At 41.3% G+C, this 14,201-nt stretch overlaps 1 protein-coding gene across 1 annotated transcript in view; it reads right to left on the bottom strand.

Annotated features, from left to right (window-relative positions):
- LOC8028941 (nose resistant to fluoxetine protein 6) overlaps window positions 1-14,201 on the bottom strand; it is a 100,885-nt gene that overhangs the window by 63,665 nt on the left and 23,019 nt on the right. Inside the window, exon 2 of the mRNA XM_040501944.2 lies at window positions 5,857-6,089. Within this exon, the coding sequence (XP_040357878.2) occupies window positions 5,857-6,089 (233 nt within the window). The remainder of the gene's footprint in view (window positions 1-5,856; window positions 6,090-14,201) is intronic.

Genomic DNA, 14,201 nt, shown 5'->3' with positions numbered 1-14,201 from the left:
TACGATATTTGAACGGTCGCAGCACTGTAATCGATCACTTTCGCTTAAAACGTAGTTCTGGCATTAGCACCCGCCACAGATTCGCGGGTATGGTTGTCTCATGAACTCTTCTCAAAGAGCTCGCTACTCTAGCGGACGGCAATGTTGCGGCGGTGGACGTTCATCCGAAGCGGGTTGGCTTCGCAGCAGACGACAGCCGGTTCCTCCGGGCCTAGCATTTGGCGCAGTGACACAAGCGCTCCCGTGACGTAACGTCACGTGCCTAGCTCCGAAGCTCTTATTGGGTCGCGAGGGCCGTAACTTAAACAGTTCGTCGAGTTGAGTCTTGGTGAAACGGGGTATAGTTTATTTAGGTTATTTGTTTTATTGTTCTAAATATTTATGCGGGCTATTTGTGACCGCATTCGTATAACTGTTTCGTAGAGTTAGTTTTTTTGTTATAATACAATATCCCTGTACCCTGAATAAGAGTTTAGTAGCATACTTATGAAAAAAATACGGAGTAATAACAAGTTTCAATGAGTCACCACGACAAGTTTCTTAAAGATTTACGAACACGACACATAGCTGAAATATTTCGACTTCAGTATAATAACGTGTCGTGCGTATGTTGACTACAGCACGCCCAGGGATTTATGCTCCGTAGGTGTTCTATTAATTCGCTTTCAAATATTTTCACGGATGGAAAAGGATCGACGCGCGTCAAACTGAAGATACAGTTTAAAACAGCGAACTTGCGCCAGAATTAAAAGAAAGAACGAGCGTCGAGAATGCAGAAGCGAGCGTCGAGGTGTCGGCGTAAAAGCTGGCTAGCGCAAGAATGTCGGTTGTCATCGGGAGAGTGACATTTCCAATGGAAAATTGCAATCCTTTTTTTAATGTTCATGTGTTGCAGATTGTTTTAACTATTTTATACTAACAAAAGCGAGACATGGTCCTTGTCAGGTGCTCAAGTGTTTAGACTAAAATATTATGCGGAATGGTTAAAAAGGGTTTTGTGAGGTCTATAAGCAGGCAGTTAGAATTTTTCGCAATAGATAAATCGGCTTTTAATATATATTATTTGCTGACCCTAATGAAATGATGTAATATTGGCAAGCTCTATGTAATTGAGACAAATTCCGCTTTCTACCAACTATATAAGGTTTCATAACATTTTGCATTTTCATTTCATGCGCTTTCATATCAATATCGTACATGATAAGACAATTATAAAATGCGAATTTATTGTTTTTTCGAAATAAATAGCGCGAAGGTCAAGAACAAACTCACGGTACAAGCGCTAACTCACAACTGTCGCTTTATTGATCACACAGAAGACGAGAAAGAGGTAGCGTTTCTCTCTCGTCTTTCTTTTCGGTATGAAAATTCCCAAAATGAAACGGTCTTGATGGAAGAGGAAGTTACGTTGAAGGAACTGAGAAATAACAATAAAGGAAGAAGACGTTACGTTAAAAAACTGAAAATTAGCAGAAAGAAAGGAAGAAGTTGTCCACAGTGAACCAAAGAAACCACCCTAAGTAGGAAAGTTAAGGTAGTTGAGTTCTTTTTCAGTCAATGCTACTGATGGTGCACTGACACACGATTTCTCCTTTCCTTTTATGGCCAGTGCCTCGTATATTTCCCTTGCTGTCTTCTCACGATACCTTCGAAGGATCCTTGTCTCTGTAAGTTTCGGCTTGCAGTGACAGTCTCTTACGTGCACTGCAAGATGCCCCGATGGTGTTGATTTGAGTGACGCAGCGTGTTCACGTAACCTGGTGTTCACACACCGGCCAGATTGACCAACATATACTCTGCCACAGGTGAAAGGGATTTCATATATAACCTGGCTTTGGCAAGGTATATATGTTTGCTTGTGCCTCTGACCGCATTCGTTGCGGCGGTCTAGTGGGGAATTTATCACAGGACAAAGCTTCCTTAGCTTGTCTGGTGCTGAAAAGACGACAGGGATGTCATACCTGGCAGCCACCTTTTTCATGTTGTGTGATACCCGGTGAATGTAGGGTATTACAGCCGGGCGTTGTCCTTTGTTCTTGGCTTTGTCTTTCTGTCTGTGGATGTTGATCATTTTTTCTGCTACATCGTACAAGGTGGGACTTGGATAACCAGAGGTCTTGAGTCGGTTTATCTGTGTCTCAAAGCTCTGTCTTGCCGTGTGGTCACATGACTTTTTTAGGGCTGCGCTAAGAGAGTTTTTGATTATAGCCATTTTAATGAGTTTTGAATGGGAGGACTCATATTGGAGTAATTGTTTTCTTGAGCGTGGCATGTACATCCAGCAAGTGTGGTTTTGTTGGAATATCATCTGTAGATCAAGAAATTGAAGGCTGTCGCCTGTCGGTAGCTCGTGTGTAAAGTTGAGTCCTTGTGCGTTTTCAGTGAAGATTGAACGTATATTGTTGATTTGTTGCTCGTTATTTACATCAGGTCTGTTTTTTAGTAGCACGAGAACTGTGGAGACAAGTTAGGTTTTACCGTGAGTGCCTGTGGCTGCTAGCAAACACGGATGCCTCCGGTTTCAACCATGAATCAAGATACAAGTCCTTTCTCCACACTTCAACCAGGATGACAGAATCTCTCTGGAAGACCTACATACCACACCTACGATATCTACGAGCCAAACAGAAGGGACACCAAGGCGAGCCGGTCAGATTTTTGGGCGAGTCCTCTCTTCCCGCAGACATTGAAAAGGTCCTGGAGAAAGGCCCCAAATTTTGTACGGCTCCGCACATATAGGGAGTACAGATGCTGTCGACTGTACGCGACATTGCTGCGAAAGCTCCGGAAAATGACAGGACCAGATGTATTGATGAATGTGTTGAGGTTTTGCCGAAATCCGGACATGCTAAGAACAAGATAATGAGACCTAGAGCGGTCGATTATTTCAAAACACAAAATTTGAATCTCCTAGTTTCAGATAAGGAAGGGGGATTTGTAGTATGCCCCACCAATATGTATTTACAAAAGGCGACTTTAGCCATACAAAAGAACTTCAACTATTTGCAAGATAAAAAGACCAAAAAAGTGAAAGCTAAAGCACTTCAACTGTGCTTCAAGCTTGAGTTAACAAATCTGAAAAAGCAGATTACCGCATCCAAGAAAGATGTTTTGGATATGTTCTTTACGGCTAAAACACACAAAGTGGAATGTCCCTTCCGTGTGGTCGTAACTGAAAAAGGTTCTTGGCAAGGAGCTATGTCAAGGTTCCTATTTAGTCAGTTATCAAACCTCCGCCTGGAAGATCCGTTCCTGATTTAAAACTCAGAACAAGTTATACAGGATCTAAAAAATGACAACGTACTAGTACAATATGGTTTTTCCCTTGACGTGGAAGATTTGTTTTATTCAATACCTCATGACCAACTGTTCGTAGCTGTAAAAGAATGTATCGAAGAAAATGGTACAGTGCCTTTCCAAAACAAATCTGGCGTACATCTTGAGTCATTCTTGGAGTTACTGACATTCTACCTAGCATCCACAGTCGTCTCATTCAACGGGAATACTTACCTGCAAAAGAAAGGAATTTGTGTTGGATCATGTGTGGCACCAGTGTTATGCGACATCTTCTTATCCAAATGCGATCGGGCCATCGCCCAGCGGGTATCCAACAACCAGGTGACAAGAATATACAGATATGTGGACGATTATCTCGTGCTACTAAAAAACAGACCTGATGTAAATAACGAGCAACAAATCAACAATATACGTTCAATCTTCACTGAAAACGCACAAGGACTCAACTTTACACACGAGCTACCGACAGGCGACAGCCTTCAATTTCTTGATCTACAGATGATATTCCAACAAAACCACACTTGCTGGATGTACATGCCACGCTCAAGAAAACAATTACTCCAATATGAGTCCTCCCATTCAAAACTCATTAAAATGGCTATAATCAAAAACTCTCTTAGCGCAGCCCTAAAAAAGTCATGTGACCACACGGCAAGACAGAGCTTTGAGACACAGATAAACCGACTCAAGACCTCTGGTTATCCAAGTCCCACCTTGTACGATGTAGCAGAAAAAATGATCAACATCCACAGACAGAAAGACAAAGCCAAGAACAAAGGACAACGCCCGGCTGTAATACCCTACATTCACCGGGTATCACACAACATGAAAAAGGTGGCTGCCAGGTATGACATCCCTGTCGTCTTTTCAGCACCAGACAAGCTAAGGAAGCTTTGTCCTGTGATAAATTCCCCACTAGACCGCCGCAACGAATGCGGTCAGAGGCACAAGCAAACATATATACCTTGCCAAAGCCAGGTTATATATGAAATCCCTTTCACCTGTGGCAGAGTATATGTTGGTCAATCTGGCCGGTGTGTGAACACCAGGTTACGTGAACACGCTGCGTCACTCAAATCAACACCATCGGGGCATCTTGCAGTGCACGTAAGAGACTGTCACTGCAAGCCGAAACTTACAGAGACAAGGATCCTTCGAAGGTATCGTGAGAAGACAACAAGGGAAATATACGAGGCACTGGCCATAAAAGGAAAGGAGAAATCGTGTGTCAGTGCACCATCAGTAGCATTGACTGAAAAAGAACTCAACTACCTTAACTTTCCTACTTAGGGTGGTTTCTTTGGTTCACTGTGGACAACTTCTTCCTTTCTTTCTGCTAATTTTCAGTTTTTTAACGTAACGTCTTCTTCCTTTATTGTTATTTCTCAGTTCCTTCAACGTAACTTCCTCTTCCATCAAGACCGTTTCATTTTGGGAATTTTCATACCGAAAAGAAAGACGAGAGAGAAACGCTACCTCTTTCTCGTCTTCTGTGTGATCATTAAAGCGACAGTTGTGAGTTAGCGCTTGTACCTTCAGTTTGTTCTTGACCTTCGCGCTATTTATTTCGAAAATGCATATCCAACTAGCCCACCTTAATATTTTAGTGCGAATTTATTGATTCAACCTTTTCGACATGCATCGATTAGATTCCATTGATTAAGATTTATTTCAGAAGGGTGTTTTGGTTTCTAGGATTTAATATACTAATAAAGGTATCCCATGTTGGTTTTCTGGTCATTGCGGACAAGGCTCAATTTATTTCGGTAATTTTGGCGCTGGGCCTTTTCTTAAATTGGATTTTATTTAATTTATTTTTTAAACTTACTGAGCAAGCTGAAATCACGCGAACATAGGAAAGTATGACGAATGTTAGTTTTTAGTTTGAGTTGCTTTAGTAAGTTCATAGCAAAAGTTTTTTATGATTTGTTTTTTTCTGCTTTTATTTTTTTTGCGCAGGTTGTGTCGTGACAACGTTTACACATTATGGAAACAATATTATATGAAGAGATACCCCCAGAACCAAAAACAAGGAAATGAACGCTTCTTTTAATGACATGGCCACTAGAGTCACTAGATATTGATATATACTACAAAAATATTAAGGTGTTAATGGAGATTCGGTTGTATTTTTCCGGACCTCAGCGTTCGTTTGACAGTTTATTTGAAGGCTGACCATCAAATAAGCCTTTTTCTCTGTGTATATTACAGTGTATTTTAAAAGAAATACCACACTCTAAAAAACTTTCCCGCAGAACACAATGACAATCAATCATGACAAACAAAAGAAGAATCCAAGCGAATGACCGAGCTCAGAATATGATTACACCAAAACTTGCAATGTGCGCAGGAACAATTGGCATGACGTTTCACATGCTGAGATATAATTGCATTCTGAGCGTTTTACTTCGTTAAGATCCTTCTTAAATTTTTGTGCTTGCCGGGATTGGCTGCCTTTGTGTTCTACGAAAGACTAAAAACATATCGTTTTTTAGAGTGTTCCGTCTTCGATGCCGTTTGAGACGTGAAGTGTCCATAGACGGCACGATGCATACGTACATGAGACTCGGGGAAGAACTCGGGCTCGATGATTCGCGTATTCTTAGCGATGACTTCTGGCTTGGGCGGCAGGGGCATCTTGAGGGCCAAGCCACAGTAGCGGCCTCGGAAGTCCTCGAGGTCTTCGTTGAAGCGGTTTCGGAACCTGACGGACAGGCACTGGTCGTAGTCACCCAGATCGGTCACAGTGCCCTCCAGAATGCCCGATGGAATCTTGCTGTTCGCGTCCAGCACTGCGAATAGCCCGGGACCAAGGGCGGACCAGCAGACTGTTAACCTATCCGAAACGTCCCACTCATTTTTAACTGGTTGCTTTGCTTCTGGCAGCAGAGCTACAGGGGCATTCTAGGGTATTCGCAGGACATTTGCATAACCTCCCATTCATTGTCTTTCCATAACCACCACCCTAATTTGGTAGAAGGCACGTTGAACGAGTATAATCGTGAAAATAGTCTAAATTGATATATTTTTTCTTGGCAGACGATAAATAGTAGCTATTTCTGAGCCCGCGCTACGGACAACCTCCAAGAGTGTCATGTCCCGTGAATACGCATATCTTGATCAGCTCATATTTTAACGCAATTACACTACCGTGAAAGAGTCATTTGAAAATATTTGTCGAATCCCTATTCTAAAAAAACTGATGGAAGGACACTTAGTGAAATGTGAAACGTAATTTTAACTTAATATATAAAAGAAATAACTAACTAACGCCAGTCGCTTTCTGACTTAATCGCACCAGCATATCTGTAGAAAAAAATAACCTACATACGGAGTTCTTTTAAAGCAGAAATATATCGTAGACTTGTGTATGCAGAGATCTCACCACAATTTGGGAAACATAGGTACATTTAAAAAAACTTTCCCGAATTTAGGAATGCACAATGTGAGAGGCCGCCTTGTTGCGTGCCCAACCCAGATAAAAACACGAATCACGGATTTCCCTGGAAGAAACCATACACAAAACTTTAGGAGTATAAAACAATCAGTAATATTGAAGGATTTGACGTGAAGGAGTCCATGGTAGGCGCTCGCCCCAGGGGAGTCCAGGAGACTTTCTGTACCCTGCACACTTCTAGACAAAGGAACGCCCCCTTCGAGGCGATGGGTGGGTGCGTATGGCTGACCCTTCAAATTATGACGGCAAATCGCTCCAGCTAGCTAGTTTTTCATATATATATATATATACAAATACAGTTAACATCTACCTTATATTCAAAACATAAAGAGAGAGAGAGAAAGAAGTCTTGCAAAAAAGGAAATACTAACGTGTACTGTGTATGTCATAACCAGATGTCAGACGGTCATCATTAGTTGGGGGAGGTATGGAGGGGCTAACAGTGAGATATTTAAAAGATTAAGGCTCAGCCTTTTAATACTAATGTTGCTAAGCATGGTGCGTTGCCAAGCACGTACCCTGGCAGCAACTATAGTCTGTAACCAGGGATGGGCAAAATACATGCAAATATGTATCAAAATACAAATACAAAATACTTCGTCAAAAATGTATTTCATTACAAATCTAATTACATTTCCAATAAAGCATTTAAGTACAAGATACAAATACAACCAAAAGTATTTGGTCTCCTCCAAATACTTCTCCAAATACATTCCTCAAAATTTGCGTCAGCGACTTTAGGGCACCTACAACGAGTTTCTGGGTATCTCATTTTAATTTTGCATCGCACACTCGGGAGTTAGTGTGCGAGGCTTTAGTAACGAAATAGAAATATGATCTAAAAAAAAATGTAATCAGCTTGGTCGGATTAGGTGAAAAAAATACAGAGCTTCAAGCAGGTTTTTTTTTTTTTTTGTCGATTACATTTTGGTATAGACCAACAAAGAACCGAGACGACCAAGACGCGCAGCACTAGCTAGAGAATTGTTTTATTGTTGCAACTCACACCAGTTACGAAAATCTGGACGACCCGTGCATTTAGAATATTCCAGACAAAAATATGGATGGAAATCAGGCTGTAAAGCATCACAAGTTGTCACAGGCACTTATTTAGCCAGTCTGCCTGTGAACATCAATTTTGTCACTATTCCTGCCCTGGACCTAAAGGCTTGTGCTTGATTGAGAGACACTGCATTCGGTGCAGAGCGTAGTTTTCTTCCTGTTCTGGACTGTAACAATGAATTTGAGGGATGTATTTTCGCCCACAAAATTGTATTTAATTACAATTGTATTTGAAATACCCACAGTTTAGTATTTAAATACACACGTCAAATACATTACCCAATTTGTAATTAAATACAAATGCAAAATACACAAAGTATTTGAAATACGTATTTCAAATACTTTTATTTGAAATACTGTCCATCCCTGTCTGTAACTATCGGAATGCTCACAACCATGGTTGATTCGCCCCTATAAAAAACAAACATGAATTTACACGCAGTGAATGCTTCATAATATGCTATGATTTATAATTGGAAACTCCATGCTTATTACGTGTGAATATACTGCAATTCAGAATTATATATTCGCGAACTCTCTAATCATTTGACACATTCATGTTGACCTCCTTCACGCCACGCCTGTTGTGTAGGTGGTTAGAGTGTGAAAATGACTAAAAAAATTTTTTTCAGTTGACAAAATATATTTTATTTTTATTTGCTCCAATTTTAGGTCACACTTTCATTAACTGAAAAAAACGAAAGGAGGCCGGGCTAATTTGTAGCACTGCTATGCGATTTCAACACTAATCAAGCCAGGCATACGGAAAAGAAGTAATCAAAATTTGTGTAAACGATATGCCGGCGGTGATTTCTTTTCTCACCGACTGAAAAACACGGACTCAAAAATGAGTTACAATACAAACTATAAAGGTAGCAGGAAGTATTAAAACACCTTAAAAAAAACACTGAAATAAAAAAAAAATTTGAAAGGGCTTTTTGAGCACATATTTGATTTGTAAGGGTTTTCACGTAATTTTCGGGGGTGCAATATTTACGACGAAATTTTGGTGGAGGTAGCCAGTTCTCATTCCCTGGAGAGATAATTGACGCGTTGAATGTTCGTCGTAAAATCATTTCCCCGGGCCGTGATAGTCTTTTATTTGACGTTTCTTTATGTTTGAGAAACAAACTATACATAGAATCACTATTGTTTTCAAAAATATTATGAGGTCGCCTTTTCCGCTTTGGTCCCAAATGATAACAAACACGGCTGCCAGCGTTTGCGGCGAGTGCCCGCGTAGCTAGTTGAGCTGGCCTGTTTTTGTGAGTGCGAGTGGTTTCGCGTTCACCGACGTGTTTAGCGGAAGATCTCCTCGACCGACGTAGTTTGCAGCAAACAATTCTCGCAAGTAGACGCTTTCGCAAGCATTGTGCAGGTGCTTGTTTCCGTAGCGGGACCGGCATAAATCTAGGGCCTCACATCAACTACAAGGTGCCCCCCCCCTTCCCTTAAACATTTGATCAAATGCAATGACGGCTCGATGGCATTTGCCAAGGTTTTCAATGCAAAATTAACGTCATGACCTGAGGTCACATGACGTGACCAGATGACACCTTGTCATGGTTTCACGTGACCTACATCTCATGACGTCAGATCACCTGACACTAATTTTGCCGCTAAATTTGGCGACAAAATCAAGGTTTCGCGTGACATGGTTACGCATGGCATTGGTCATAGCATCATGCGACACCGTTTTCACTTGAGGTTACAGTGACGTCATATTTTCGCCTGTAAATTTAGCGGAAAAGTTTATGTCACATGACCTATCGTCACGTCATGTCACATGACCCAACGTCAAGTCACGTGTCACCCAGAGTCATTTGACGTGACCTCGTCATGTAACTTCAGCTCACGTGATGTCAATTTCCCCAATTAATCTAGCTTGGAAATTGAAATTCACATGACGCCATGACGTTACGTGACATTTCGACGTCATTCTGTCATTCCGGCAATAGCAAGGATCAGGTGCATTGAAGTACGATATAAAGCTATCGCTTTAAAAGCGGGCGCATTATTTAGACCCGTGGTCTATATACGTTTTGGCTAAAGGGCCACATCGGGGATCTCTCACAGTCTCGAAAATCGATAAACAATATAAATGAGGAAATACTCAATAAAAAAACATAGATGAGCATTTAAATATAACAATGAAAGCCGTTTACAACACCCTGTAACGCCGGGTTAGAGCGCAGCTCTTGAGGAGGAGGAGGGGAAGGGTACTGAGGGGGAGGTATATCCTTTCTCCCTCCTCCTCACCTCCTCATCCTGTCTGCTACTCCTCCCTCCGAGCGGCGTCGCCGTCGTCTCAAAAGGGTCACGTGACCTCATGGGGGTCAAGTGACGTCACCGAGGTCACGTGACCCCTATGAGGTCACGTGACGATGATGGCATCAGTGACGTCCCTGATGACGTCGTCGGCACCCGCATCGTCATCGTCCCTGATGACGTCATCAGTGACATCCCTGATGACGTTATCGGCATCCGCATCGTCATCGTCCCTGATAATGTAATCAGTGACGTCACTGATGACGTCATCGGCATCCGCATCGTCATCGTCACTGATGACGTCATCGGCATCGTCACTGATGACGTCATCAGTGATGATGCCGATGCCGATAACGTCACAAAAGACGTCATTAATGGGGTCATCAGTGACGTCACGCGTCCCATAATGTACCGCGCGGTTGCGACGACGGCGACGCCGAGGCCGCTCAAGCTGGAAACGGGCGCCTAAGAAATGCGCTTTAAAATGCTTAAACTAGGGCAAATATTTTTTCTTACTACGAGCTGGATAGAGGCATATACTTTATTTTTTAAATGCAATACGTTGCTAATTATGACATACAATAAGTATGACGTAGTAAATCTACTAGGCATAAATCAAAGCGCATGAGAACTTTGGCGTATTCACATAGGATAGAAGACTAATGAGAGGGATGACGACAGTATGTAATGGTAATGGCGCAGGATCCTAAGCACGATACTCATTAGAACGTATTATAATTATAATATAGTTACACAAGCATGAAACAGAGGACAACGAATAGTGATGCTGCTGGTAACAATGTATACAATAAAGTGTGATATATGGAGAGAACCTGCGATTCGATGCAGTTTTCTCTCATTGTTTCTTGTATCTTCGCTTGCGGATTTGGTGCGCTTCGTGGCGCCGTCTTTTATTACACGCCGCGTCCATCAGCCGGCCGGATCTTGCCTGCGGGCCGTCGTTTGGAGACCCCTGATTGAGAGGGTCGCCTCTGAACAACAGTTGTGGCTTAAGTCGTAGAAAGTATTACCGATCGGACTCCCGCAATCGATTAGGTAACATACTGGCAGAACACCCTCCAAAGAACAAAATATAAAAATAACACATAATGACCCGTATTTGAGCATTCTCTGCGCCCTCGAGAAAATCAAATTAAAAACGTTAGTTGATGCTTATCGGTCTCCCAGCCATTCCGAGGGAAGGCAGGCGGCGGAGCCCTTGAACCACATCGGGCGTACGTATCGATACGACGCTACGCTGCCCGGGGGGCCCAATGTCGGCCAAGGCTGCGCCCGAGACACGTCTACGCCAGAATTGCCCGCCGTTGACTCGGATGCCGTTGGATACTTGACGGAGAAGTGGCTCGGCGGAGGTGGGGAGACGACGTCTTGGCCCCGTCTGGGAGCCCTCGCGTTCCGTTCACGAGTAGCTTACGTGCAGTGCACGTGAAGGAATGGACCAGCTGTTCGTGGCAATTCAGTCATCGAAGCATTGATTCATCCAGAGATAAAAACTGCTTTCAAGAAGTAATTAAATTACGTTACTAATTACTTTTTTAAAAAACTGCAGAAATGTAGTTAAATTACGTTACAAATTACCGCAAACTAAAAGTAATTCTATTACACTCCCATTACTTTCCAAAAGTAGTGACATTACTATGACTCTGCTTTTCTATACCTTGGGGCAGTATTTTTTTTTTTATTGGCGGGCTTTTCCGCTTAGGGTGCAGAGAGAAAGGCGTGAAGCCTAACAGAGGCTCTGTCCCTCGACAGTTCAACTGTCAACTGTGCAAAGAATACATTCAAGAGAAACATGGTACTCAGTAAAAAAAATAAAAAATAAAAAAAAATAAAATGCAATGAAACAGCTAGTTCAACATTCAACAGTATGAAGGATACATTCAGTAAAATTAAGGATGAAATAAAAGGGCACAATAAAACAATTAGCAAAATCATGTGACTGAACAAGCATGAGTCATTACGTAGAACAAATGTAACGCCGTATGACAGAGAAGCGTCGTATCGCTAATATGGACATAAAAGAAAAAAGTCTTGGACGCAAAAAAAAAAAGAAAAAGGACACAGCATAAAATAGGACTGATGGCCGCCATTTAGTTAAGCAATTAAGAATGATCGAATGTATGTCATGCACCACATTTGTAGTTAACCATAAGTGCATAATAGGAATAACAACTTCGCAGATATACACGACTGAGAAGCAGATACCGCTGCCCACTAGAAAGCTTCGGCACTGTTTCTTGAAAGCATAAAATGTTTTACTGTATTCTATAATCCTATCTGTTCTGTTTAGCATATTGGTTATCTGAAATGGCAAAGTTTGGCGGCTATAATTGTTTCTTATTGAAGGCATCCTTCGCTTTGGGTGTCGTAGTTGGTACGGACCGAAACTCGCTTTTGGTGTGGAGTATATTTTGTGCTTGTAAATCCATTGTAAGAGTTTAAAATAATTCACTTGCTCTACCCTTATCCTATTATATTTGACAGATAGTGGTTGGGTTCTTATGTTTCTGATATCTCTCATAATTTTCGCACATATGAAGAATCCTCGTCTGCAAGGTGAAAAGTTTGACATAGTTCGTATTGATTGTCGTCCTCCAAACTAAGATGCCGTAACTGATTGTAGAGTAGAACAAAGAATTGTACAACGTCTTTTTTATCCAGTAGGGCAGCAAGTTTCGTATTTTATATATACTCCCCGCAACACGAAATAACTCACTTTTGAGTTTATTCGCGTGGTCGTTCCATGAAAAGTCCTCAATAAACCATACACCGAAAAACGTTTGTTCCGACACTTGCTCAAGCACACTGTATTCAGATTTTAAGCTTACGGGGCTGCAGCCGAGTTTAATAACTGGCTTTAAAATAATATACTTAGTTTTGCTTGCATTTAGTATTAAACAATATGTTTGTTACCAATTGGATAGTTTCAATAGGTAGACATATGCAGCATTTTCCGGGCACTTTTTTCGTCACTCCAGAAAAAGAATACGTTGGTATCGTCTGCACACATTATTATATCAGGGGAACCGCATATTGTCGTTATATTATTAACATATATAAGAAAAAGAAGGGAACTTAAAATTGACCCCTGAGGAACACCATGTTGTATATTTGACGATTCGCCGTTCATTAGTGCATATTGGTAACTATCTGCAAGTTACGTTTCAATTAATTTTAGAGCTACGTTGCGCACACCGTACATTTCAAGCTTTCTAAGTCAAATATTGTGCTGCATAGTACCAAAAGCGTTCGTTAAATCGAAGAAGAAACCAAAAGTAAATAGGTTTGTTCCCAATATTTTCAACTATATTGTATCCTTTATGTTAAGAAGCGCTAGCTCCACCGACTTTTGCTTTTGAAATCCGTATTGGGACTGAGTTATTATATAATACGTTTTTTTGTTTTTTTTTAAGTGTTTATCTATCAGCAATCACACGCTCAAATATTTTAGAAAAAAAAAAAACACCTTTATACACTGGAGTAACCCTGGCTATTTTTAGCTCGTCAGGGAAATCACCAGACTGAAGCATCTTATTTACTATATTCGATAGAACTAGACTATGGTCACAGTGTACTTAATAGGTATAGCTTTTATTTCATCAATCCCAGCGGCGACGTCATTTTTTAGGTTTCTGAATATTTTATCAATTTCAAATGGTGTCATTGGAGTAAGCATAATCGACCCAAGTTGGTTTCCTGCGTCAATACAGTCGTCCATGTTGGAAGCCCTCCAAGTGTACGCACCAATGCTAATAAAATGTCGATTCATTTCATCGACAAGCTCTTTCCCAGTGACACGTTTATTATCTATTAGCATTTCTTTCAGATTACACCGTGCCTGCTATCTGTTCACAGAAAAGTGTGGGACACGTTTACCGTCATGGATGAAGAAAGAATAAACAATTAAAACAGGGACAACACAACCACATCTTTCAACTAGCAACAGACGAGTAAACTCGTCTGTTGCTAGTTGAAAGATGTGGTTGTGTTGTCCCTGTTTTAATTGTTTATTCTTTCTTCATCCATGACTTAAACCAACACGCTCTTCTACCAAGCAAACGTTTACCGTGTCTCACACTTTTCTATGGCCATTTTG

This window comes from Ixodes scapularis, unplaced genomic scaffold, assembly GCF_016920785.2.
Source record: "Ixodes scapularis isolate PalLabHiFi unplaced genomic scaffold, ASM1692078v2 PGA_scaffold3__209_contigs__length_174095766, whole genome shotgun sequence".
Classification (NCBI taxonomy): Eukaryota; Metazoa; Arthropoda; class Arachnida; order Ixodida; family Ixodidae; genus Ixodes; species Ixodes scapularis.
This window is presented reverse-complemented; position numbering and strand designations above follow the sequence as displayed.